At 42.3% G+C, this 27,726-nt stretch overlaps 1 protein-coding gene across 2 annotated transcripts; it reads left to right on the top strand.

Annotated features, from left to right (window-relative positions):
- Positions 1 to 246: 246 nt before the first annotated feature.
- On the top strand, positions 247 to 27,726 carry Glrx3 (glutaredoxin 3). 2 transcript variants are annotated; one of them, XM_075972608.1, is made up of 12 exons: positions 289 to 389; positions 7,103 to 7,211; positions 14,723 to 14,811; positions 14,966 to 15,040; positions 15,696 to 15,897; positions 21,090 to 21,262; positions 21,453 to 21,514; positions 23,338 to 23,395; positions 25,039 to 25,091; positions 26,196 to 26,235; positions 26,329 to 26,421; positions 27,479 to 27,726. In XM_075972608.1, the coding sequence occupies exons 5-12, from the start codon at positions 15,858 to 15,860 to the stop codon at positions 27,527 to 27,529; spliced, it is 570 nt and encodes a 189-aa protein (XP_075828723.1). In that variant the 5' UTR covers positions 289 to 389; positions 7,103 to 7,211; positions 14,723 to 14,811; positions 14,966 to 15,040; positions 15,696 to 15,857; the 3' UTR covers positions 27,530 to 27,726. The 2 variants fall into 2 exon arrangements, with proteins under 2 accessions (XP_075828722.1, XP_075828723.1); XM_075972607.1 differs by lacking the exon at positions 14,723 to 14,811 and having other exon boundaries at positions 247 to 389.

Raw genomic sequence — 27,726 nt, forward strand, 5'->3', positions numbered from 1 at the left:
GGAAGGTCCTGAGCTACAAGGGCCAAGGACCAAGACATCTAGCTAGTTAGTACAGAAACACAAAGCAGGGAGGTTCCCTTAGCAGGACTCAGCGCCAAAGGACGGTGACTCCTGGCCTCCCAGTTCTCCCGGCCCGGGGGCGTGGCGTACAGTGCCGGAGGGCGTGGCATAGTGGGCCAGGGGTGTGCCCTGGCTATAGGGGGCGTGGCTTTCCCTTGCGCAGCCTCTCGCGCGTCCGTCCCGCCCCATCGAGCCTCCGGCGCTCGATTGCGGGTGTCTCGCGGCGGCAGCATGGCGGCGGGGGCGGCAGTAGCAGCTGAGGCAGCGGCGGCGGTGGCGGAGGTCGGCTCTGCCCGGCAGTTTGAAGAGCTACTGCGCCTCAAAGCCAAGTACGCTGGGGCGGCGAGAGGGCCGGGGAACCTTCGGGAGGCGGGCCGGGGCCTCTGGTCCCGGGGGCGGCCCGCCAGTGCGGCACGTCCGGAGCTGAGCTCGCGGCCCAACGGCGGCGGCCCTGGTCGGGCCTTGGAGGGACCGGTCCGGGAGGGCAGTGCAGCGGGGCGTTGCGGCCCCGGTGTGCAATGGACCTGCCTCCCAGAGGCTCGCGTGCGGCACCTCCCGAAGGACAGGCCTAGATGGCTTCCCGGGTTTTCCTGAAGCCCCAGCTGGCCTAGGGAGGGGTCTGCTGCGGCCGGGTGCACCGGCACCTCGCCTTGGGCAAGACTTCCCAAGGCCAGTCCCGGGGTTGCGGCGGAGGCGTGCACGTGGCTCCCTGTGACGCTGCCCAGCTTTGGGCTGCAGAGTAGTGGGGGGAGAGGGAGTTCCAGGGACGACTGCCTGGGATCCCCCAACCTTAACCCAGCATCTTGCCTGCCAGCAACCCCACCCCCAGATTCCTCCTCCTGGGTGAGTGGGCTGGTGTCCCCAGGGTTGTGATGGTTATGGTAAAGTGCTGCAGTGGTTGGCGTACCGGAAGCTCTCTCCGGTGTCTTCCCAGAGCAGAGTGGGCGGGTGGGAGGGTGATGGGCTGACTTGTGCTACCCCCTGTGGCATGGGGGAGGATTAAAAGAGCTCATTCAGAGACTGACGGTGAACCTAGTGCTTAATACACAAGATACCCTAGTTCAAACTCTAGCACCGAAAACAAAACAAACAAAAAACCTTCCAGTTCTTTCGAATTTCAGGTTTGCTTGGTACTTTTTTTTTTTTCAAAGAAGAGGAAGAAGAACATTTACCTGTTGGTAGAAGCTGGGTTCAGATTGGTCCAACAGTACCTCCCATTCTTCAGGCAGAGGCCTTGTGGATGACGCTGGGCATGGCCTCCTGGAATGATGAGGGCTTGTGTCGACCCGCCCTTAAAAGTTTGGATTTAAATCATCCGAGAAGATTCTTTTATGTGTGTGTGTTTCACGTGCTTACCTTTTTTTATATTTCATGTTCTCAATAGATCTTAGTGGGTGAAAGTTTATATGCCATTTGTTCTGCAAGTTCAAGGTCAGCTTGGTCTTCCTAGTGAACTTCAGGCTAGCCAGAGGGCTGTAGGGAGACTCTGTTTTCAAAAAACCAGAAAACAAATATCCAGTCCTCCCAGAGGAAAAAAAATACCCAAATAAGAACAACAACAAAACCTAAACCCATTTACATTCTTGACAATGCTGTATGCCCGAGATGATTCAGGAGACATTTTCCCCTCCGCAGTGACTGATAGGAATAGGCATCATGGGAAGTGCTCTGTGACACCCTGGAGGGAGCTACTTTGTGCGGATATGGAAGCCATTAAGAATGCTAGATAGCACTTGGGGTGCAGTCATTTCCATGTCTTTGCGTCTCAGTTTTAAAATTTGATGTGGGTTGAAATCTTTTATTAAACTTTTTTTGTTCTTTTATGTTGCGCTTGTGTGTGTGTCTGTGGCCAGAAGGGGACATCAGCTCCTTTTTGGGGGAGTTACAGACTGCTGTGAGCCTGTGTTGTGTGGGTGCTGGGAATCGAACCCAGATCTTCTGGAAGAGCAGTAATTAGTGTTCTTAATCATTGAGTCATTTCTCCAGTCTAGACACCCCCCCCCCCTTTTCTTTCTTTTTTTTGAGACAGTTTCTCTTTGTAGCCTTGGCTGTTGTGGAGCTCACTCTGTAGACCATGCCTGCCTTGAACTCACAGAGACCTACCTGCTTCTGCCTCCAGTTCTGGGGTTAAAGGGTGGGTGCCACAACCTCCTGGCTCAGAAATTTACTTTTTATATTAAAGTCATCTAATCTGATGTGTTAAGTTACTGAGATCTCAGCTCTTGTCTCTACAGTGGGGGTGGGGGGTGGGTACTGGTGCCATTTGTTGAGTCTGACTGATGAAGAACTGAGACTCGTGGTCTGCTAAAATATTTAAATATTTTGGGGTGCGGTGCAGCTCACTGGTGGGTGCATGTTCAAGGCCCTAGGTTTGAACACTAGTGCAGGAGGTAAGGGAGTTTATGTTAGTGACATTTTCAACTTGATCTTTCCATAAATGTCCTCAACGCATTGGGCATATTGTTCTACTAAGAGGGAGAAACTGGTTACATATACTACACATATTACTACATATACTACACATCATCTCTGTATCATATATGGAAAAGTGAAACATGCCTCCATCAATGCTGACGCACGCATGCATGGGCAGCCTGTTTTTTATTGGGCTTCATGGTCTTGAGTTGATAGGATGACTGACCAGTTCACTTCCTCAAGGAACAGGTTCCACCAAGACACGAACTTGGATCACTGTATTCCGAGTCCAGAGCGTTAACCATTACACCACGGGAACTGGTATTGTATCTCATATATGTGCCTATAATTGGCATTCCATGCTTAAAAGGCATGTAAACATAAGAATATCTTGTGCAATAAAAATAACTATTCACATTAAACACATGCAATGATGTTATCAAACACATTTTTATTTGATCTTTCTAGCATCCCAGGATGTAAGTTGTTTATAGGTGTGGGAGTTCAAAGAATTCAAAGTCATGTTAATGCCAGTGGAGCAAAATTCAGCTCTGTGTGCACACTGTTCTTCCTTCTCCCCCTCCTCTTTGAAGCAGGGACTAGCTCGTGGCTGAGGATGACCTTGAACTCCTGATCCTTCTGCCTCCACTTGGAGAATGTTGGGTTCATACTAACAAAGCCTGGTCGCCTGTTTTCTTTTATTTATGTTTTTTGTTTTGCTGGGATTGAGCCTTGGGCCTCAAGCATACCAGACTCTGTCACTCAGCTACATCTTTATCCACCTATTGTAATTAAAAAAAAAATAATCCAATATTATCAACATTTGCCTATGTCATTAAAAATACTTTGCTAATTAGATTTTTAATATATTTTAAATATGTAAAAATATTTTGATATTTTAAAGTATTTTGTTTTGGCCATTTAGATGCTATTGTTAGATCATAGTTTGTTTTGGTCTTTTTTTGGTTATTTTCTGTTCTAGTAGTAAGATATATGCCTTCATAAATCTTTGTAGTTTTAATTTTCAGAATAAATACCTTTGGTTATGTACTTTCTGGAAGGCCTTGGTTTTAATTTCTACCAACAGGGTAAGAATGTACTCTTTTTTTTTTTTTTTAACTTCTTTTAAGATTTCTTCACAGACATGTACATCCCACCTTTCAAAAGTACAGTATGGCTCTTGTGTAGCAATAGAGTGCAGTGGTTTTAGCTGTCTCGGAAGCACACTCTTAAAGTCCTGGAGTCCCTCCAACAGTGGCACCATCTGTCACTCTGGCTTGCCTGTGTTTGGACTTGATGTATATAGATTTACACAGTTCTACCCTGCTTACATTCCTTTCTTGGCCCTCCTTTCCTCTTGTGGTGGTTAGTAGAGATTTTCACCTTGGTAGGAGCTACAGTCCCCAGGAGACCTGACTGTCCACGGACATTTCTGAGGGATCTAGTTAGGTTAACTGAGTGGAAGACTCACCTGCTCTGCTCCCAAGTTCTGGGAGTAAAGGTGCGCATGCACTACCTTGTCAGCTAAGTATTTTTTTTCCCCCTTTTTTCTCAAAATAAGCCCCTTGAATTGCTTTGTTAGTTGTTCTGCCACTGCCACACCTGGACCAGTTGCTAATACACCTCCCCTTTTCTTTGTGAGTATTAGTCTGTGCTCTGATTCCTCCCTTTGCCAATCAAGATCACCGTAGGTCCTCAGAAGCCAAGTCAGGATTTACCTCAAGGAGGCCCTGTTACTTTCTCCCTGTTTGAGTCATGGATGCAGTGATGCCAGTTTACCTCAGGTCATTCTATAGCAGATCATGGCCATGCTTATTCTCAGTGTCTGTCACATTCTCTAAACAGATGAATTAAGTTGTATTTGTTTGTAGTTTGTCATGCTCAGGAAGAACAGGTGTGTGGGGTAGACAGGCTCTCAAGGTAGAAGCCCCTTTGTAAAGGTGGCTGTCTTGATTGAATCATGATAGAGTGGGAATTGCGTGATAGCACTAAATGAGTGTAGCCACGCTTTTCCTCTGTGCTGCTCTTACCACTCCAGACTGTCTTGGGTATTACATCCAGACTTGTCAGTGTGGTTGTCTTTCAGTGTTGGAGTGTAGGGTGCTTTGTTCTATCTGTGGACAGTGGGTGTATTATGTGTCAGACTGCTTGGGCATTCTTTGACAAGGCCTTGTGGATCTGTCTTTCTTCTTGCCACTGTTAGGCTTTGGAACCTCTCAGATGCTCTAGTGGGCTGGGAAGAGTGGCCAGAGCCTGCACAGGCTTCTGAGGGAGGGTGTCAGTGTTCTGAAGGCTAAAACTCAGGCCTAGGTCCCTAGATTACTTTAAGAGGACTGAAAAATGTTGTCTAGCTGAATGCCTGAGAAAGAGAAGTCTGCTTTTGGCTGAGGCCTAGAACTCATTCTTGTAAAATCTGCCAGATAGAAGTCTGTTTGGTGCAAATTGTAGCCCATCTAGGGAATAGACAGTGTGTCCTTCCTTACTTTCGGTAGAACCTCTTATTTGCCTTTGTATTCTCTTAGAAGGCTTTGTCTTTATCAGTTCTAACTAGTCCCTGTGGTCGTGCCCCCCCCCCTTCCATTATTGAGGTGGTTTGTCTGGCCCAGCCTAACCTTGAACTCAATTTGTATCCAGTCTGGCTTTGAACTGCTGATCATTCTTCTGCCTCAGCCTGGGATTACAAACATACAATTTCACACTGGCCTTCCATTTCTGTTTTAGCATATCACCTGGTTTTTGAGCAAAACCAAGACTTAAGGAATCTTCTGTCTAAGCCCTCCCCATCCCTACTTCTCACATGCCATTTAATCCATTCTTAATTCTCTGGACTGCAAGACAGTGTTGTCTTTGCTCTGACTTACTTTCTCAACTCTCTGGAAACCTTGTATCTACAGTTGCCAGATTGTCAGCTCTCTCTGCACTGGTGTTGTCCCTGTGCCATACATGCATCTGGGGATTGGGATTTTTTTTTTCCTTTCACTGAAGTCAGGCTCGGCCCTCTATGCTGTTAAATTCCTCTGTGCAGTCCAGATCTCTTGAGGTCGATTTCTGTGGTGGACTTTTCCAGACAGCTCACTGTGCTGCTGTGGGACTTCTGCTTCTTTTAGCAGTTGGCGATGTTCACTGTTTGTTACTATCTTGTTACTCCTTCTTGCCATCTCTTGACTTCTGCAAGACTCTGGACTTAAAACTCCTGAAGCCATCCCTCTTTTATTTTCCATCTGGCCTGACTTGATGTTGATGAGACCCAGAGACACTGACCTCCAGTCCCCTCTGTCCGCTCTGTGACATGGTTGGTTCTGTATTTCTTGATTTCCAGATCTGTAGAGAACCTTGGTTGAGCTTAAGCCCTGGTACTAATACTCTAGTAGACTTCCTTTCCTCCTAGTGATGACACTTGCCATCAGTGTCTATGCCAGAACTTGTAGTCAACCTTAGATTATGGTCTGTCACCTTTTCCTGCCCCTCTGGTTGTAACTTGCCTCATGCCCTTGTGTGTGTTAGGAGAACTTTGTTGTGGGCAGGGTCCCACTTCTCACTTTTTTTTTTTTAAAGAAAACTATTTATTTTAAATTATGTCTGTGTGTGAGTACTGTATATGTGTATGTGGGTGCCCATGGAGGCCAGAACCTTGGAACTGGTGTTTGAGACTTTTGTGAACTGTGTGACATGCATGAGTGATGGGATCTGAACTCTGGTCCTCGTGAGAGAACAGTAAGCTTTCCCAATGCTGAGCCATCTCTCCAGCCCTTTATCATTTCTTTTGTTTTTGTTTCCCAAGCCCGGGTTTCTCTGTGTAGTCCTTGAACTCAGATCCGCTGGCCTCTGCCTCACAAGTGCTGGGATTAAAGGTGTGTGCCACCACTGCCCAGCCCCTTTATCATTTCTTGTTCCATTCCTTGATTATAAGTAAATGTGTTTCTATTTTCTTTTCTCCATATAACATAGATTTATGGGTTGTTTTTTTTTTTTTTTGCTCCGCCTTGGGGAAGGATTTTATTAGAACTTAGAATTCTGTAAATCCAGGTTTCACTTAAATTTGAGATGGCTTCAAAGATAAGTCTTTATGAAGATAGTTTTATATGAAAATTACTAAGATTGGTAACATTGAGGTGTCTAGGAAGTTAGCACTCTAATGGCTCCACTGTCAGTTCAAATGGAGATGCTCAGAGGGTCCTTTGGCATTACAACTGCAAAGGGCATTTATGAGCAGTGGTCTCAGCCCTGCTTTCTTTAGACTTGCCTGTTAGGACTTCTTTGTTCTTCTGTGGTTCCAGTTGTACCCCCCTGTCACAATGCTATGTGAGATTAATAGTAATAATATGTCCACAGTCATTTCTCAGCAGCAGCTTTCTTGTACAGAAGTTCAGATTCCACTTTCATCATGGGTCTGAAAACATGATTGACGTGTCAATTAGTTGAGATGGATGGACGTTTAGAACCACTTACTGGGGCTTGATCTTGACTCAAGAAACGCTATTAACTCGAATATTCGTCTAAAGAGTCTGAAGACTGGTAGTGATTCTGAGCAATACAGCTGAATTCTTAGTTTCCTAGGTTGGAGAATTTAATCTACACCAGTATATGTTTCCAGAATTATTAACAAATGTGTTTTATTGGTTTACAGGTCACTTCTCGTGGTTCATTTCTGGGCACCATGGGCTCCACAGTGTGTACAGATGAACGATGTTATGGCAGAGTTAGCTAAAGAACACCCTCATGTTTCATTTGTGAAGGTACTATATATTTTCAGTCTTTTTTTCTTTCATTTCTGACTTAATGAGGTAGACTAGATTTTACCTTGTTTCCTTTAAAGGAACAAGCTGTGAAATTCCAAATACTTGAATTTTGTATTGAATTCTGTTGTTTGTACTAAGTTATTCTGACAGGTCAGTAAAAATGTTGCATTTCTCATATAATAAAAAAATCCCTACAGAATGGGCAAAGGACAGAAATATTTGACAGCAAAAGCAGACCAAATAATTTTGGTTTGATAGTAGTTAATTAAGACTTCATTGAGAAAATATCTATGATGTGAAAAATGATCCTAGAAAGTGTATTTATGCGTAGGTTGCTGTGGTCATTGGGGAAGATGCTGCTTTATCTGCCCCTCCTTTCTCTACCGAGCCCCTTGTTTTATTCAAGCCTTGGTTCCTACATTCCTGTTGTCTTGTGAGAAGGTGGACTCCAGGAAGTTGATGGCTGCTGGAGGTTAGCAGACTTGCTTTACACCTGTAATCTTAGTTATTCAGGAGGTAGTACTGTTAGGTTTAAAAACATGGACAGATGTATTAGAATGATGAATTATTGGGAAAGAAGGTATATTGTATGTTCATAAGTCTTAATTCTTAAGAGTTTATTTATTTACTTTGAGACAGGGTCTCACAGCACAGACTGACCTCAAGATCTTAGTTTTCTTGCCGTCCAGGTGCTGGAATCAGCACCTGTGCCCCTGTGAACCAATGCCGAATCCTTAGGATTTAAGACAAAACCCAAAACCGTGTTTTTAAAACTGTAAATTGTGAGTTCAAAAATACATGTTGACAAATATACCTGCATATGAGTTTAGAAACTATATGAAGTGCTGGGTGTCTGTAGGTCAGAATTCTGTTTTCTAATTCTTAATTCCTTTGCTTGGTAGGCGATTTACATTTCCTGACAGCATTTGTGTAGACAGCATCTGTGTGCCTTGTATTCTTGTATCTTATGGCTCAAAGTGCCAAGCGGTACAGCAAGGTAGACATTGAGAAGGCTTACTCCATGTCTTACCTGCCAACCCTTTGTCCTTCCCCATAAGTAACCTATTGTATTAATTTTGTATGAATTCTCCCAGTTTTTCTTTTTGCAGATAGGGCAGATATGAATAGTTAGCTTTTTAAAATTTAAGGACTTATTTAAAATTCTGATGAAATGCATAATGTAACCTTAAGAAGGTAACCCTAAAATGTCCAATATAAATAATGGAAGGGTACACTAAACCTGCATGTTTGGTCAGTGATAAAAGATAATGACTACAAGTGAAATGAATGATTAAACACTTCAGTCATGGAATTAATTAGTCAGGGTGATGGTAATTGCTCCATGTCTGCTTTCATACAGATAATGTTACTGGTTTAGGTAACACACTGTTCTCAACTGCCATCTGAATGATTTATTTAAAGTGACTCTAGAATTGCTTCTCACATTGGTACCAGACTTGGCAGTGAGATTTTAAGTTGTTCATGTGCTTAAGTGTTGCAGCGAGCCAAGAGTTGGAGGTGTGTGGTACTGCTGGATTGTCAGGGACACCTGAGCCTGACAGCACTTGCTGTTTAAGGGGATGGCAGCAGTACTCTTGTTAATTAGGACTTCTAGAAGTTTCTGGAGTAAGGCTAATAATGTCCTAGCCCATCAATGTCTTTTTTTTTTTTTTTATCTTTTGTAGCACGAATAATAAAAATCCAGAGACAGAAATTGGGGTTCAACCAGAAAAACAAGGCAATCAATCAACTAGAGAAGTCTTACTTCTACCAAGGCTGGGCAACCACAAACTAACCATACTAAAGCCTCTCTCTTTTCCCATTTTATATTCCCTCTAATGCTGGGATTAAAGGCTTGACTCCCTAGTACTGGGATTAAAGGTGTAAGCCACCACCACCTGGATTTGTTTATGTATTGAATTTGTGTGGTTCAAGGTAGCCTTGAACTCACAGAGTTCCATCTGCCAAAACCTGGGATTAAAGGTGTGTGTCACCATTATCTGACCTCTAGAAGCTTTAACTCTGCCTCTGGTCTTCAGGCAAGATTTATTTATTAAAATATAAACAATATACCACTATAATCTTTTCTTTGTGTGTGTTTGTTTTTGTTTTTTGAGACAGGGTTTCTATGTGTAGTCTTGACTGTCCTGGAATTTGCTCTGTAGACCCAGGCTGTCTTAGATCCACTGGGATTAAAGGTGTGTGCCACCTCTGCCCAGCTATCTTTTCTTTTTGAGTTGGGAGTCTCACTATGTTGCCTAGGCTGGTCTCAAACTCTTGGACTCAAGCCAGTCTTCTGCATCAGCCTCTTATAGTTGGCACCTCAAGGATGTCTTACTATACCCACTTTTCATTTATTTGTTTTTTTTTTTAAATGTATTAGTTTGGCATTTTTGACCTTGATTTGTGAAACAAAGTGATTGTTTCATTCTTTGGTGATAGATTCACAATGTTACTTACATAAGTGATCTTTTTTGAATTATTTTTTTGGTTGGCACACAAAATAATTATATTATTATTACTATTATTATTATTTGGTTTTTTGAGACAGGGTTTCTCTGTAGCTTGGAACCTGTCCTGGAACTTGCTCTGTAGACCAGGCTGGCCTCGAACTCACAGAGATCTGACTGTCTCTGCCTCCTGAGTGCTGGGATTAAAGGCGTGCGCCACCACCGCCTGGCAATATTATTATTTTGAAGCAGAGTCTTATGTATCCTAGGTTGGATTGGAGCTTACTATGTAGCCATGGATGACTTTGAGAGTTTAGGAGTGATGGGCTTGTAGTGGGTGACATTGTGCCCTGCTTATATGGTGCTGGGGGTCAAACCAGGACTTCCTACATGCCAGGCCAGCACTCTACAAACTGAGCTGCTCCCCTAACTTAGTAGGTGATCTTGATTAAGGTGTTTAAATGGATTGTAACTATCAAGATCTTAGCTTTCCGATTGATAAGATACCAGTTCAGACAGATTAGCCACATATTCCTAGTCAGTTGTGAAGCTTTGTTCCCACTGAAAGCTGAGAGGCAAGGCTTTCACATTCATTCTCTGTGAGTCCCTTGTTCCCTGACTTGTGATGTTACTGTAAGATGCACTGGTGTTACCTCACTGGTGGGCTAGGCTAGGTCCTTCCCTGTAGCAATTGCTGCCATATCCAGTTGAATCCTGAAATGTGAGTCCCTCTGTAGGCTCTCACATCTCTAAGTGCTTTGAGGAAATACATGAGCTAGTTCCATTGTTAAATACCTTACAAAAAGTTCAAGCTTATTCAGAATAGAGTAAAATAGCTAATTAGAATATTAAGTACTTTTGAAATACATAGTTGTTTTCTACCTAAAATGGAAGTTTGCTTTATTGATCTGTGTATGGGGATGGGTGAGTAGACAGATGAATTCATGACCTTCTGCCTTAGGCTCCTGGGTGCTGAGTTTACAGGCTTGTGATACCATTCTAGTGGGAATTCATATTTGTCAATTAATTATTTGGTAGATTCTTTCAGAATGTGATATTTGGAAGGGGGAGAAAGTAGGAAAGAGGAAAAAGGTCCAAGGCTTTGTCAATGATGAAAAGATTGTGTGCTTTGGAAAAAATCAGATCCAGTCTGTAAGGAAGTCTATACTCCCTTCTTGCATTTCTCACTTGCCATGTGTCATAGTTGCATTTCCTATTGCTGTGATGAAATCCTCTGACAGAAACAACTTGAGAGAAAAGTTTATTTAGCTCATAACTCCAGGTCCATCGTAGCAGGGAAGTCAGCTTTAGAAGCTTGAGGCTGCTGTTCACATTCACATTCAGAAATAGAACAAGAATGATGCATGCTTATGCTTGGCTCTTACATAGCCCAGGATCCCCAGCCTATGGAATGATGCCACCCACATTGAGTGGGCCTTCCCGACTAAGTGTATAGTTAAATTGGATAGTTCCTTCTCAGTCATTCCCTGAGGCCAGTCTTTGAGGTCTTTCAACCTTGTCAAGTTGAGAGCTAGTTAACACTGACCATTACTAACCATTCCTCTTCAGTGTAAACTCTCTTAAGGATTAAGAGTCAGCTGTTAGGGAGTTTTATGATGTTGCTTTAGCCAGTATTGTTTCATTGTATAGTGCAAAGGTTCTCAACCTGTGGGTTGCAACCCCTCTGGGGGTTGAATGGCCCTTTCACAGGGATCGCTTAAGACCATTGGAAGGAAAACACAGATATTTACATTATGATTCATAAGAATAGCAAAATTGGAGTTACGAAGTAGCAATGAAAATAATTTTATGATTGAGGGCTCACCAAAACAGGAGGAACTATATTAAAGGGTTGCAACATTAGGAAGGTTAGAACCACTGGTATAGTGGCTGCTGTGTTGAGAGTCAAGGGTATGGAGGAGTTACAAAGTTAAATTGCTGTGTTTTGTAGCTCCTGTACCATCCTTTGTAATTTTGGGGCCTGTGCTCAGGACCTCACATTTATGTTAGACAAGTGTTCTACTACTAAGTTACATTGAGGCTGTAGGAATCTTCAGGGATGGAGAGGTGTCTCAGCAATTACGAGCAAGGGACCTGGTTTCAATTCCCAGCACCCACACTCCCAGCACCCACATGGTCACTCATAACTTCTCTAACTCTAGTTCCAGGGCATATGACCCCTTTCTCTAACCTCTGTGGGCACCAGGCATGTACGTGTTGCTCATATATATATATATATATATATATATATATATATATATATATATATATATACACACACACACACACATATGATAAAAATATATAAATCTTAAGTTAAAAATAGGTTACTTAATACCTGTTTTATTCCTGCTCTGAATAGGCAGGTGTCTTAAAGAATTCATGCTATTTAGTTTCCAGATGCTTATACAATTTCTCTGTATAAAGTGGTTGAGATGACAGTGCTAGTTATTGCCAGGAATAAATCAATTAGTGAACAAAATACCAGGCATTATCTAGCCTATAGTAACTTTCAGCTGTGAGCCATTTCTATAGCACTGACATGCTAAACTAAAGTAGAAAAGTAAGGACCCTACAGGGCATGGTGGCACACACCTTTAATCCCAGGATTCAGGTAGATGCAGGTAGATCTCTGAGTTTGAGGCCATCCTGGTCTATATAGCAACTTCTAGGTCAGCCAAGACTACCAGGGAACTCCTGTCTCACACTCCCCCAAAAGAATGAGTATCCTCCATCTTCTCACTTCTCACCCCCTTTCCCAGGCACACTTTAGGAAGGCTCTGAAGAGCTCCGGGGTAGGGAGCAAGTGGTTCCCACCATAGGCATCATTGTGAAGATGTAGCGGTGGGGGTGGTAAATCCAATCCCCAAAGTACTACTTCTGACTATAGTAGTAGAAAGCTACGTGTGGCATAATGACAGGCCCAGATTTTATAGTTGAGCATCACTTGTGAGCTGTATCATTTCTCTATCTGAGCGTAAGTCACCCAAGTCATCTTTACATTAGCCAGGTTTGTCCAGAGAGCCAGCCAGTGGGACATGGAGCTACAGATAGGTAAGGAGAGTTGTTACAGGAATTGGCTCACCTCATCACAGAGCTTTAGAGCCCCATTTCAAGCTGAGAAGCAGGGGTGCTGCTGTGCAGTGTGTGCCAGAGGCCTGAGAACCAGGGGACTGATAGTGAAAGCTTGAGAATCAGGGGTGGGAGGGAGCACAAAGGCTCAGTGACATGGGGTTCTTATTCCAGGGGAGGAGGGTGTTCCAGCCTAAGACCTTTCCTTTATCGTTCTTTGTTCTGGTGAGCCCTTACCCCTTGGGTGATGCTCACACGTTTGGTTTGTTTTAGTCTGTCTCTCAGGTGAAACACCGTTATAGGCATGCCCACAAGTGATAGTTCACTGGTTATCAGGTCTATTCATCTAGTTTGTACAAGGGCTCATGGTATGGAGCTGACTGTTCATGAAAGGTAGCTTTGAGCTCCTGTACATGCAGGTCATTTAAAAATACTTTCTATTTTCATTACTGAGACCATTATACTATATTGGAACCATATTTTCAAAGAATTTTGAGTGCTGCAAAGACTTCTTTCTGTGGTGCTTGGGGTTGTACCCAGGGCTACAGGCATGCTAGACAAATCCTGGGAGCCTCTACCCCAGCTCTACAAAGGTGTTGGACCATCAGATGGTGCTAATGTTCTGGAGAACTGTTGTGGCTTTAGCCGACATCCAGTCCCCTTTTCTGTGTGTTTGTCTGTTCCCATGGCCTCTGGGAGGAAGAGCTAGTCTTCTGGAAGCTGGTTTGAGGGGAGGCACTTGTAGTGATCTTCAGGCAGGAATGGCAGCAGGGATCTAGTTAACTAACACATGAGGCATGTGTTAGGGTGCTGTCTGTTCTGGTCCAGGAATATGTGCCCTCTTAATGTTGCTCAGGTGCATTGGAGGTAAGGTCTCTTTCTGAGTGACTCTCAGTTGTCAGAGTTAAAGAAAAGAGTGAACTGCTGGGTGACATTGTGGGCACACTTTTGGTCTGAGTGTGGAGCTGTGTCAAGAAAGAAAATAGCACGCACATTCCTAACTGCGGTCTGTTGTAAATGTTTGTGTCAGGCAGCTTTCTCTTTTTGTCCTTTTATCATAAGAAAGGACAGCCGTCACTGATTGAATATTTAAGTATATTTGAAAAATGGAAACAATTAAGAGCAATATTGCAGAAGGCACTAAAAACATCCTTATAAAACCTGTGAAAAGGTGAGGCAAGGCAGCATGAGATCTTGCAGGCTGGACAGTGCTCCACAGGCCAGGCATCGCACAGGTAGCCTGACTGGGTACAGCAGAGGTAAAAATCACATTTCAAGCCCAGTGGAAATCTTTCACTCTTGGAGAAATTCAGTATATTATTTTAAACACATTTAACAATATAATTTATCAATAAATTTTATTTCCTATAGGTATAATGTGAATACAGGTTTTTATTGGTTTCAAAAAGTTTATATTAAATTGGCAGTCCTATGAGAGGAAAATATAATATATTTCGGTTTTTCTCAAAGTATATTTATAAAGACCTACGTAAATAGCTTATAGTAATTGTGTTCTAATTATCTAGAAATTGTGTTTCTAAATATTTTTGAAACCTGTGTGCCAGATATGACCATACCTTGTTTGATGAGGGGCCCCAAGGAAATGATCAGACCAGATACAGTTATCTTAGTCAAAATGAGTTCATATGTTTGAATAGACTGGAGAGCAGGCAGCCAAAGAGGCTGTTTGCTTAGTGTCCAGCAGCCATGCAGGGGTTAAAAGTAAAATTTATCAGACATCAATAGTTTATTGAAGAAATACTCCTTTTTGCTTCATAATTTGCAGAAAGCTGCAACTGTCAGTCATGATGTACTGCCTCTTGAAATTAGTCAATAGAGCAAACAGCAAGAATTGCTGTGGGCAGAAAATAAGCACTGTAATCATGACATAACTGGGGTCAGTGATTTATGGATTTCAATATAGTAGTAGCTGCATATGATTGAAAATTTACTAGGTCACTAGTGCACCAAAAATTTTATTCACAGCCTCCAGGCATCTTTTGAAATGTGCAACAAAATAAAAACCTCTGAACCTGTTTTGACACTGCAGACTCCGTGGATGACATGCCAGCCCAGTGAGTCTCATTTAAATGTAAATGTGTCATAAACTTTTGTCCTATAGTCTTAAAATGCCATGGACTTGAAAGGACAGTGCATGTGAAACTGATTTACATAGCAAAGTATAGAAAGAACCAGTAATAATGAAGCTTGGATTCTTTTATTTTAAAGCTGGAAGCCGAAGCTGTTCCTGAAGTATCTGAAAAATATGAAATTAGTTCTGTCCCCACCTTCCTGTTCTTCAAGGTAAGGATGAGAGAGGCACCAGCAATGGTCCATCTGAGTGGCTCCTGGGACTCTTCTGTTTTGATTCTTTAATCCTCTTCTGATCTCCTTGGTTACTCCTGGCCTTGTATATTTTTTTTTTGATATTCTCTCTTTTTGCACTGATGAGGACCATGTTTGTTGCTTGCCATGGGCAGTGGGCAGCCCACAGCTAGAACGGAGCCTCCTGATCAGAATCTAGACTTCTCCTGCAGACTTAGTACTCCCTGACGCAGGTTTGAAGTGGGTTATTGAGGGCATGTGCCTGGATTTGAGGAGACATCTGGCTGGTTCTAGTTGATTAATGACTCCTTGGGAAGCAAGTGCAAATCTTTGCTTCCAGGCACCGATGGGTATTACCACAGCTCTCCAAAACTTCGTTTGTGTTCAGTAGGTCCTTTCAAGTTGGTCTTACTTTCAGATGTCAGTGCGTACCCAATATGTTCCAAAATAGGTGTTTCTAAGTGAGAACAGTACAAGCAATTGCTAATCAGACTCTCTCACTTCACTAATAAAAGGGGATACCTTTAAAGATTGGCTAGAGCTATGTATTTTTTTTTTCTGTAAGCTTGGAGTCTAAAATATAGATAATGGTGAAGGAATGCCACTTTATTCTAAATGACATTTCAAACTTCAGAATTCTCAGAAAGTCGACCGGTTAGATGGTGCACATGCCCCAGAGTTGACCAAAAAAGTCCAGCGACACGTGTCTAGCGGATCCTTTCCTCCTAGTACTCATGAGCATCTTAAAGAAGATCTCAATCTTCGCCTGAAAAAGTTGACTCACGCTGCCCCCTGCATGCTGTTCATGAAGGGAACACCTCAAGAACCACGCTGTGGTAAGAAGCTAATCCTGATGATGGGAACAGAACATCCCTGCCTGAGTGGATGTCGTGGATGTGTGGAATTGGGCGTGTCACTCATGCCTGTGTCATCATCACACAAGTCAGTGGTAGCTGTCAGTGTTTACTATATACTTGGAGGACATGGGGGCCGGAGGGGAGATCTTTGGGAATCACCAGGTTCAGGCTTTTTGTGTTTTATATCTGAGTTCTCAGCTATGAAGGTTGCTTACCTAGAGGCAGAGCTGGCAGGGATTAGGTTCCAGCTCTTTATCTGTCATATTGCTATCTCTGGCCTGTGTAATGTTTTTTTTTTTTAAAGATTTGTGTGTGAGAGAGGGCATGCACTTGTACGTGTGTGTGTGCGTGTGCATGTGTGTGTGCATGTGTGTGTGTGTGTCTGTGTGTCTTTGTGTATTAGCATAGCATGTAGGCAAAGAGGCCAGAAGAGGGCATTGTATTCTTTAGAGCTGCAAATAGAGGTGATTGGGAGCTACCCAGCATGGGTGCTGAGGCTGAAACTTGGCTCCTCTGCAAGGACAACGAGCACTCTTAACCTGAGCACTCTTAACCTGGGTCATAGCTCCAGCCCTTTAAGATAATTACTTATCTGTTTGTCTGTGAATGTAGATGCATGCCAGAGGAGGGCGTTGGGTGTTCTTTGTCAGTTTTCACCTGTTTCTTTGAGGCAAAGTGTCTGGAACCTACTGGGCTGGCAAGTCGTGTCTCTATCCTCTGGGAGCTGGAGCCACAGTTGTTTACTGGACGCTTGGCTTGTTAGGTACATGCTGGGATTCACCTCCAGTCCTTAGTGCCTGTGCAGCAGGTACCCTCAGCTCCTGAGCATCTCTGGCCTATGCAGTTTTGCTCTGAATGGTTTTCTTTCTTGGTAGCCTCCTTCTCATCTTTTTGTTCAGATTTAGTAATTTAAAAATTTGAGGGCTTTCATTAGGGCCTGGGCCTGCCCTGTGTCTTTTTGCTTTCCCTCTTGTGCTTACGTGATGGCATTTTTTACCCACTGCTGTCACTTCTGGTTGATAGCTGTTAGTGGATTAAAGATCACTGAATCTTGGCTTACAGGCACATGTACTTTCTGTACGTGAAGATGCTGGTAATTTTACCCTTAAATAAGTTTTGTAATTATTTGACCCCTCTGGTATTGAGCTTATGTAGTTTTCTTTTTACTGTGCCTACTACATTATTATGCTGCATAATTGAGTTTTTAATGCCTTTTGATGATTCTGTTGAGACTAAGGATATGTGTTTCGACTGCACTGGAGGGGATTTATTAAGATAGGTGGCAGTAAAGTTGGATATGCTCTTGATAGGATTACTGAATGTCCAGTGTGACCAGAAAGAGCCATGCTGCCTTTCTGAGTATGTTCAGGTTAAAGTCTTCCTCTGGTCAGGAGGCAGTCTACTTCTAACAGTAAAACATTGTGCTAAGTTCTATTAAAAAGATGAAGAAGTGATTCCTTTCTCTCAGTTCTGCCTGAAAGATTTCCCAGTAAAGCAATGACATGAAACAGACAGTTTTCACAGTGCTTTCTCGTTACTTTATTTTAGTGGAAGTTGGAACTGTTGCCATCTCTGGTGCTTAATGTAGTCTAGTAAAGGACTTACCTTCATTCTAGTTGGAAGGACGGTAAAAAGGCCTGCAAAATGTGTGCAAACCTATATGACAGGCTATACATACAAACCCAGAGTCAATCTAACCCAACTGTAACACTCTTTTCATCTTTTCTAATAACCTAGTAAAATTGGCAGGAGGCAAAATTGGCTGGGAAAGTGTTACCAGGCAGCAGGGAAGGAGGTTTGTGTCATTTACTGTGCTTCAGCCCTGCTCAGGAACTGGGTACAAGTCGGGTACCACCTTGGATTTCAGCAGGGAGCTAGCATGGGTAGGGTTAGTCTTGAAAGACCTTTCAGTCCAGGGGCTAATTGTTTAAATGTATTAATGACAAACATAGAAATAGTCATTTTAGGGGATTGGAGAGATGGCTTGGCGGCGGTTAAGAGCACTGACTGTTTTTCCAGAGGACCCTGGTTCAATTCCCAGCACCCACATGGCAGCTCACAACTTCTGTAACTCCAGTGTCAGGGAATCTGGCACCTTCACACCAATGCACATAAAATAATAAATCATAAAAAATTCTTCAAAAAGATAGTTATTTAAAAAAATTAACTTTTATGTTAGCATACATTAGACTGTGGTATCTTTCCCCCTCCTACATTATGTTAAGCTCCTTCCATTTCCAACTGGTTCTCCTTCCTTGCTGCTTTCACAGTGCCTGTACTTCATCTGTCTCTTTCCCACCCACTTAGAGCTCCTCCTTCGCTCCCTCCCTTCCCGGTATTGTGGCATTCCCCATGTGCACACAGATGTGCCTACAAATACACACATCAAATTTTAAATCTAGTTTGTGCAGACAAGGGAAAATGTGTGTTACTTGTCTTTCTGAATTTTGCTTATCTAGAAATAGTCTTTATTTCACTAAATCAAATTTATGACATAGTTCTTGAGTTTTTTATGTTGTGGCATTCAAAGTACAAATAGAATAAAAAGAAAATTTAAATATTTTAGAGCAATCTGAAAACAAGATTTTATAGACATTTAGATAATGAAAGAAAAAAGGTAAAGAGATTGCTTGATGCATAAGGTTTTAAACTGTTGTTTCTTCTGTTTGTAACTTTTCTAACAATCCCAGTAGGTACCTCTTTTCTGATATTTTGGTTTCTTGTTATGTGTCCACTTTCTTAGCATATAGAGCAAACGGATTATTGGAAGGTACTTAATAAAGTGTCCATGTTAGGTCACCTGGAAAGCCTTTGTGTGGGGACTGCCTGGCCACCTCCGTCTCTGGCTTTTGTGCTCACTGCCGTGCACTGTCTTCACCTCTCATCTTCTGTCTTTGGGGAACACAAGTGGTTTCACTTCTGGTTTTGTTTTCTGCGCCTGCTTAGTGTAGAACTGTGCTCCATATTGGCAGCCCAGTGAAGAGTGTAGGCTAGTCCTTCATGAAAACGTTGTTCATCTCTGAGCTCAAGAGGTCCTCTCATCTAGCAGAGATACTTTTTAGAGCACTCTGCCGTTAACACTGCTTTGCTCCTGGTTCAGCATCTGTTGTGGAATAAGAGCTACACTTGTATTTGAATCAATGGCTCTAGCCTTGCTTTGTGTTACCCAGAAAAACTCGAATAACATTTACACTGTATACCCAGGAAAGAGGGAAAGCTATCTCCAGAGCCTGTTTGTCCTATAACCAGTACAGGCCACAGCTCCACTTTCTGCTGTACTTGTAGGCTCTGTCTGCACAATTTATGTATGGTGATTTAAAAGCTGGTGTTGAGAGGGTCTCAGGGCACAGACCTGAGTTCCCTCTCTTCTGGCGTCTTATAAGGATAGGAAGAGAGCTCGCTTACCTTTAAAGAAGTTTCCTGAAGCACCGACGTCCTTCAGTGAGGTAATGAGGTTATTGGGGGACTCTTATAGCTGTTGCAGTTAAAGCTGGTAGGTGTTTGGCTGTGGGAGCTTCAACAGTAAGAGTCAGATGAAGGCACAAGTGCAGAAACACTCTTACGGTCTGTTTTAGGTAGTTATTAAATGTGGCAGTTAGGCTTATTACTCATGTCACGAGTGGAAATGACTGCAGATAGAAATGGTGATTTTGTGGTAAATGAGATTTTTTTTTTAACTTTTAAGTGCTTCTATTGCATGCATGCATTTTTCTTCAGGAGTGTATAAATATTTTGTTATTAGAATAAAGCCTTATTACTACTTTATCCTTAAGCATAACATTTCCAATCTGCCACTTTAACCCTTAAAAATGAAATCCTACCAATCAATCTTTCTAGTCTGCATGTAATTGCCTAAAGCCAAAATAAAGCCTTTTCTCAGCCAGTTACAGTAGAAACGAGCTAATATATTGGGAACAGAATAACCATCAGCAGCCAGCCGTTAGCTGTTTACTAATGAACTCCCAGATGAGTGAAAACATTCAGAAACGGTGTTTGACTTCAGGCTGTGCATGAACACCACACTTGAGTTGTAGGAAAAGCAGCCTGTGTGCTACACACTCATCCTAGTGCTTCCTCTCAAAAACTGCAGAGCCAGGAAACATCTGGGGCTCAGCTGGAGATCCATGTTTTAATAGGAAATGCACTTTTGGGTGACGTCAGATAAAACCATTGCAGGTCATCTTATACGGGATTTTATGATTTGATTGAAAATATTTGCTGATGTGAGGAAATCCTAGAGGGATTTTTAATTGGAAGAAGAGATTATGTTTCAGTGAATGAAAGAGTATGTTTCAAAGAATGGTGCTGTGAGAAAGGGGAAGGTGCTTCAGAGTTGGAGATGTTACTGGTGAGAGGTAGTGTCTGGAGGAAAAGTAACCATTTTTCAGCTTGGACTGATAGGTTCATAAGACTGATGCTCACACCCTTTCTTCAGGTTATTAAGACTTAATGCTTACACTCCTTCATTGTGAACACTTAACCAAAGTCTAATAAACTCTGGGGACATAAATTTGTCACTATAGTGTAGAAAAATCATCATAGTACATGCTGTAGGGAATGTAAATAATTATAGGAAAGCATCTATCAGGTTGTAACAGAAGCTGAGAAGGAATGGGGCCAATCTACAGATAGTTCATATGTACCAACAAAGATGACTTTACCATTTACTCTACGGTGCCCACTTCAGACCCAAAGAGAGCACTTGTGATTCCCATGATCCTGCTCAGAGGTGAAGATGAGAAGCACCCACAGAAGTGTGTGTATGGGCTCACGAGAGTGGAGTGAGGGCTACACTTGGGTCTCATTGTGATCAAGAGTGGTTAAAATAGCTGTCCTAGGTGTCCTGGTCAGTCCCTTAATGCAGAGGGAGGCGACAATAGAGGACTTTGTTCCCTGTCAGGGTTCTGCTCTTCTGCTAGTGCTGTGTCTCAGTTAAAGAGCAGCTTTGATAAGTACACACTCACTTTTCACTGCACTTATGCATGTTTATGTTAAATTCTCACTGTCTGAGGCTCTAGGTCAAATGAGGGGTTTTAGCATTTATTTTTCTCTTAACCTATCCAGTTATGCTGACTCAATCACTGTGCAGACGAGATGGGCATTTATGTCCCCTGGACACCTTGTGGTATGTGAGAGATGCTGAACTCTCTGATTTCCTTGTTCTGTTGCAGGTTTCAGCAAGCAGATGGTGGAAATCCTTCACAAACACAATATCCAGTTCAGCAGTTTTGATATCTTCTCAGATGAGGAAGTTCGACAGGGGCTCAAAACATACTCTAATTGGCCCACCTATCCTCAGCTCTATGTTTCTGGAGAGCTCATAGGAGGACTTGACATAATTAAGGTTAGATTCTTTGTAAAGACATCTTGTTTAGAGCACACTTTTCTAAAGTGTTCGTAATAAATTGAGCGCATGTATTTCTTACTGCACCTAAGGATTTACTAACGACCGCAGTTTTTCTGATAGGCATTTGTCAGTATTCTACATAGGGGTGGTCAGGGTGGTTTGTGTTCTAATAATGTCCTCCTTTCAGGAGCTGGAAGCATCAGAAGAACTAGATACAATTTGTCCCAAAGCTCCCAAGTTAGAGGAGAGGTAAGTACTAGAAAGCTGAGTCTGTAAATCCTGTTACTGCATTGTTCTTTCGGAGTTGACACCAAGCATTTGGTGGTTGTTTCTCAGTGCCTAGTCTTGGAAACTTGGGATGCTCTGAAATTGACTGGAAATGTTTTACCTCGGTTTATTGACTATGAAGAATATATTTGCTATTGCAGAAATGTCACTTTTAGTGGGTCCAGGGCACTATTTTGTTCCTGTGTTTGTATGTGAGCATAGCACGCTGAAGTGCCATGTTCTATCCTTGAGTGTGCTAAGCGTTGAATGGGAAAAGCTAGTTCAGAGTGCTTTCTCTAAGCCACAGTAACAAAACTCAGGCAGCCTCTGGGGCTGTGAAATCATCTCTCTTTTTTATGAGGGATCATAGTCTGCTCCAGAAGTTTTGTAGAAATGTTGCATTTTGATAGGGAGGGACTCGTGAAGGGGACTCTCTGTAATAAACATGAATTTATTAATTCATATTTTTATATTAATAATTAGTTAAAAGGAATTATCTTGAAATTCATTAGCCCATCACTGTTAGTTGGGGCTTGAGTTTATAAATTTTTTGCTATTTCACATTTTGAAAATTTCAACAAATATTTAATAAAAAACCATCATCTATACTTAATTCAGGTACTCTTTAGGAACAGTATTCCATGTATGTCATGCTGGCCCAGCCACTGGTGTGTGCCCTTTTCTTATGATGAGAGGGTAGTGTTTGTGGATACCACATGGGCCCCTTTTGTGGTCTTATTGTGGCCCATGTTGTCCTGGTCCCGAGGCTATGCTGCTCCCAGAGTAGGGCTCTTCATTTCATATTCCTGGATTGACTGGATACTGTACTTTTTCTCTCTGGCCTATTCTTGCTGCTGTTGCCTTGGCTTCATTTGATCTTCCCTAAAGTACTGCTTCTAACTCTCTTGTGCTTGAGGCACACACAGATGCTGGCTACGGCAGGAGAGAAAGCAGTGTGTGATATATTTTGGGAAGTAATTTGAAGGGCTCCTATCTAGCAGAATGACATGCATTCTGACAGAAACTTGTAGTATATGAACTGAGGTGGTTAGATCATTTCCTGAGTTGCCTGGGGTAGGTTTGTCCTGTTGAGGACCTGGAAGTGTGTCATGGTCTGTGTGATATGTTTACTTGACTGGCCTCAGTTTTATTCTACAAGGAAATTTTAGTCCGTGGTGCTTCCATAGCATGAGAGGAGTGAAGAAAAAATGTCCCTACAGCAATTTTCCCTAAAGACTTGTGACTAAACTTTGTTCCAGATGTGGGTGATTAACATTCCTGACAGCAAGTTTGAGCTTTTCTTTGCAGGTGGCATGTAAGGTATGAAGTGTCAAGTTAAGATGAGAACTGTGATTTTCAGCAGTTAGTGGTAGTTGGAGGGTTGAGATTTGCCTTCTTACCATTGTGGCCGGCAGCCCTGCTCTGGGATGAGGAGCATTATGTAGCATTATGATGGGAAAATGCTCACTGATCCATCTTGGGAACTTTAGATGGCTCAATATATAGCCCCCCCATCGAATAATTCCTTACTGAATTGGTTATTATTATTTTTTTAGTACTACAAGTTGATGGGCTTAAATTGCAACTTGAAGGAACATTCGTTGCCTTAAAAAGCCATATTATGTTTTACAGTGGCTCAGGGAGAGAATGAAATAAAGTGTCAGTGCTTTTGCTTGTTTAATACCACTCAAAGCTGTGAGCTGTCATCCTGCTAGCCCTCAAATATGCCTGCTACTTATGAAGCTGAGCAGAAGTGGTGTTTAATAATTGAGCTGAGCCATTTTATATCAATTTTCTCTCTTCAGGCTCAAAGTGCTGACCAATAAAGCTTCTGTGATGCTCTTTATGAAAGGAAACAAACAGGTAAGGAACTCAAAAATGGTTTTATTTGTAATTTCTTTTGATGTTAACATTTGCAGCAAGGGGACAGTTAAGTGTTTTTTTCTAGTTTAGCTAATGAAGCTGTAGTGGTTTCAGGAAGTTATCTGGGCCTTAATTGGTGCTTATGGAGATCAAACAGAGTAATCTCCATTTCACTTGACTTTATCATCAGCGTCTCAGCAGGGTGCCTTGCTTTCTGCTGCCAAACTTTGTCAGCTGAAGTGGTCAACACTGTGAGCACTTAGCTGATTCTCTCAATTGCTGTCCCAGTCCCCTTTGTTTGAGAGTGTGGACTGTGGGCAAATGTACTTCTCTGGTAGTCCTGAGGGTCTTGGTCTTAGGTCCTTAGAGTAAGAACTAAACCCTGACAGTGGTCCTTGTGCTCTGTGGTATCTCGTTGATGAGTAAAACTACCACAATTCTCATTCGTAATACGATGGTTCTTGTACTTTGATGGAAGTACATACTGAATTTTCATTAGTTTGATAAGTCCCCTTGCACTTATTAATTGGTGAAGAGCTGGCTCTCTTCTGGATTGGGATTAGTTTGGTAATTTTGAAAAGCTAGCCCTGCCATTTCTCTTGCATTTTACAGTTTTAACAGTTGAGTTTCAGCTCTTTAGCTTCAGGCAGGCAAAGCTATACAGTTTGTTTTCCCTCAGGATAAGGAGACTAAAGCTCAGAAGGGTGAGAGCCACCAGGGGTAGGTGATGCCGCAGAGCTCTTTGCCTTCCTTTGCCTTTTTGTGAACGGACCTAATGATGCCATAGGACAGGTTGCTTTAAGGCACCAATACCGGGAAGCCCATTAGTTAAAACAAGTACTAGTTAATATAGCTAGTGTGATGGAAGTAATATGGTGGACAATAAACAACTACTAGTTAATGTAACTAGTGTGATGGAAGTAATACGGAGGACAATATAATTTTAGCGCATTGGTACCACTGTGTTAGGACACAGACTCTGTCACTGGAACAGTACACTTACTAAAAATAAACATGATGTTAATTTGTAGTGATGATGAAGCAGTACTCTTGCTTTATTATTTTGGAAGCCGACTTTCATTCTCTACATTTCTTGTGCTGTCCAAGGAGAATTTGCATTTCTTGGAAATGGTGTCCTGGGAGCTTTTAAGATGTTGTGTATTGTCTGTCAGGCTTCTTTCCCAAGACAGCTGGGGCTTGGGGAATCTGTGGCCTGAAAAACATCATAGGATCTCAGTCACTTCAAATGAGTTGATACCCCAACGCAAAGATAAGTTTAAAAGATGTGACTGAAGGTTCCTGGGATGTGAAAACAATTAGTTATTGTTACTCACTTGACTATGTTCTATCACTTTGCATAAAGCAAGGAAAGAGTCTAGGTGAGTCTGTATAGACGAACTGGGTTTGACTTTTTTAAGCTGTTACATGTTCCACATCTTACAAAGTTAAAGCCAGAGTCAGTCTAATCTGTAGGCTGTTTGGGATGGTAGCAGCCTGGGCTAGCACTTGAGAGGGAACAGAACAAGCATGGGAGCGGGGTAAGCACAGTGGCTGGGGTGCTGGCTTGAGCATTTCACTGCAGCTACACTTACTGGGTCTGTGAAAAAATGCACAATGTACTTTTCTTTATATATATAATTTAGGAAGCAAAATGTGGATTCAGCAAACAAATTCTGGAAATACTGAATAGTACTGGGTATGTAAATCTTGTTTTCAAATAGTATACATAAAAAAATTTCAGCTTTTTAGTTCCGCAGCTGATACTTTGCAGTCTTAATGTCAAAACCTATTTGCATAGTATTTATTTATTGGCATATATTGTCTTATTTTTTTATAGTTTTCTTTTTTAAAATTAACTTAGGCCAAAGTGGAATTTTCTGGCCCTTGTTCTCACCATGCATAAAGACATACAGAGAGATATTCATATATTCTTAATGTTATTTAGGAGCCTGTGTTTTCAGGGCTTAAGAGTTGGCTCAGTGATTATGTGTCTATTGCTCTTGCAGAAGATAGAAGTTGGTTTTCCAGCATTTAAACCAGGCATCTCACAGCTGCCTATAATAACTGGGGGATATGAGGCCTCTGGTCTCCTTTGCCTGGAATAGGGGGAGCTGTTGAAGTCTTTGCTCCTGTGGTGGAGCACCTGGGATGGCTGCCAGGTGGAGATTCCCCAATGATTTTTGTGGTTAAAACCAACCCACCTATGTGGAGATATTTAGCGCGTGTTCTTTTGGATTTTTCAACCGTTTTATTTCCCATTTCATGATTGCTTCTTTTCAAATTGCAGTATGTATTCTGGTCATACTTTGAGTAGATAACCTGTTCTCTGAAGTTGCAGATTTGGAGCAGAATTGAAGGCAGTTAAGCAACACAGTCTGAATATAACCTTTAAAACAAAATGGCTCTTGTTTCTTAAGAAACACTGGGGGGCAAGTGAGGTGACTTAGAGGGTAAAGGTGCTTGTCCCTATGACTGATGACCTGAACTTGACCTCTGGGACCTGAATAGGAGAAGGAGGGAACTGACTCCTGCAAGTTGTCCTCTGACCTCCACACAAGTGCCTTGGCCTTCCACTCTTCCCATAAGAGAATTTTGGCAGCTCCTGCTGTAGCTAGTTTTGTCCATCAAAGACTAGTAATTTTGTCTTACAACTACAAGCCCAATGATAGTCATTCATGTTGCTTTAAGTAAAGTTTTGTTAGCAGGAAATGCTTTCCTTGACCATATTAAAAATACTAGGTAGGCTTTATGTCTTTTGTTTAAAATGAATGCCTGTTAAAAACCTTTCTCCCTTTTTCAGGGTTGAATATGAAACTTTCGATATACTGGAGGATGAAGAAGTGAGTTCTGGGTTCTCTGTTTCCTTCCGTGTTTACTTTCAGTCACAGGGTCTGGTGGAAAGACTCACTTCAGGAATCCTGTTGTTTCTCTAGGTGCGGCAGGGATTAAAAACATTCTCAAACTGGCCAACCTACCCTCAGCTGTATGTGAGAGGGGATCTTGTTGGAGGATTGGATATTGTTAAGGTAAATGCTTTTCATTGTGTTCTCAAAAACTGAAAAATTTGATGTTTAAGCATCCAGTCTCAGTGTTGTCTGGCTCTGTTCTCCAGTCTCACGTTCACCATCCTCTGTGTATGTACCTTAGTGTCTCGTGCTTACTCCTGCTCTGAGCTGTTGTCAAATCCTTCAAATGCTGCCAGTGAGAGCTAAACTCTAGCTGAAAGTCCGGATGAACTCAGGACGCTGCCATGCTAACTGTATCACAGCTTTCTTCCCTATTTTCTTGCCTGTCAACCATCTTTACCTGGTTTCCCAACTTGAGATTTTCTTCCATAATTGAATCTTTTCTTCCTCCATCCTTCAGGGTCCAACTTCCTGGTAAATGTGTACATTTTTCCTGCCAGAAACATTTCTCTGCCTCAAAATTCTTACACTCCTTCATTTTTTGTTATTGTAATTGTTTCTCTGGGCCATTTTCCTTTTTCCTTAATCTGCCAAAGGTCCAAGAGTGAGGATGAGGACTGGGAGGCTGAGGCAAGAGTCTCTTTGCTCCTGCGCCATAGTTGCAGGCCACTTTTGCCAAGTGACAGGTCTCTGTTTGCTATTAGAGTGTAATTCTGTCTAAGGCAGGCACTGTATGTTACGTGCTTCTTATTTTGCTGTTGAGACAAGGTCTCAAACTGTAGTCCAGGCTGCCTTTAAGCTCCTTCCGTAGACCAGGCTGACCTCGTAGCAGTATTTCTACCTGTCTTGGTCTTCCTAGTTTTATAGTGTAAGAATATGGCCACAGCCGGGCGTTGGTGGTGCATGCCTTTAATCCCAGCACTCGGGAGGCAGAGACAGGCGAATCTCTGTGAGTTCGAGACCAGCCTGGTCTACAGAGCTAGTTCCAGGACAGGCTCCAAAAGCCGCAGAGAAACCCTGTCTCGAAAAACAAAAAAATAAAAGAATATGGCCACATTGAAAGCTTGCAGGTTTAGCTAAGTGTCAGATATGGTAAAAACTTGTTGCTTAGATACTTTTTTCTTTTTTCATGACCATATACTCACGAATGCCTGTTTTTCTTTTTTTTAATTCTTAGGAACTGAAAGACAATGGTGAATTACTGCCTATATTGAAAGGAGAAAATTAGTAAATGTTAAGCATGGTGTTCACAGATTGCAAGTATTTAATTACAGCGGACAGCTGATGATTTGTCCTGAGAAGTGGACTAGGAGTAGAAGTGCATCTCACCCAGCTATGCTCTGTGCGTTTCACAAAGTCGTACTGAAGAAACACGTTACATTTTCATGAAACATAGAAGGCAATAAACAGATTCAGCTAAAAATG

The sequence above is a fragment of the Microtus pennsylvanicus genome, chromosome 5, assembly GCF_037038515.1.
Source record: "Microtus pennsylvanicus isolate mMicPen1 chromosome 5, mMicPen1.hap1, whole genome shotgun sequence".
Taxonomy (NCBI): Eukaryota; Metazoa; Chordata; class Mammalia; order Rodentia; family Cricetidae; genus Microtus; species Microtus pennsylvanicus.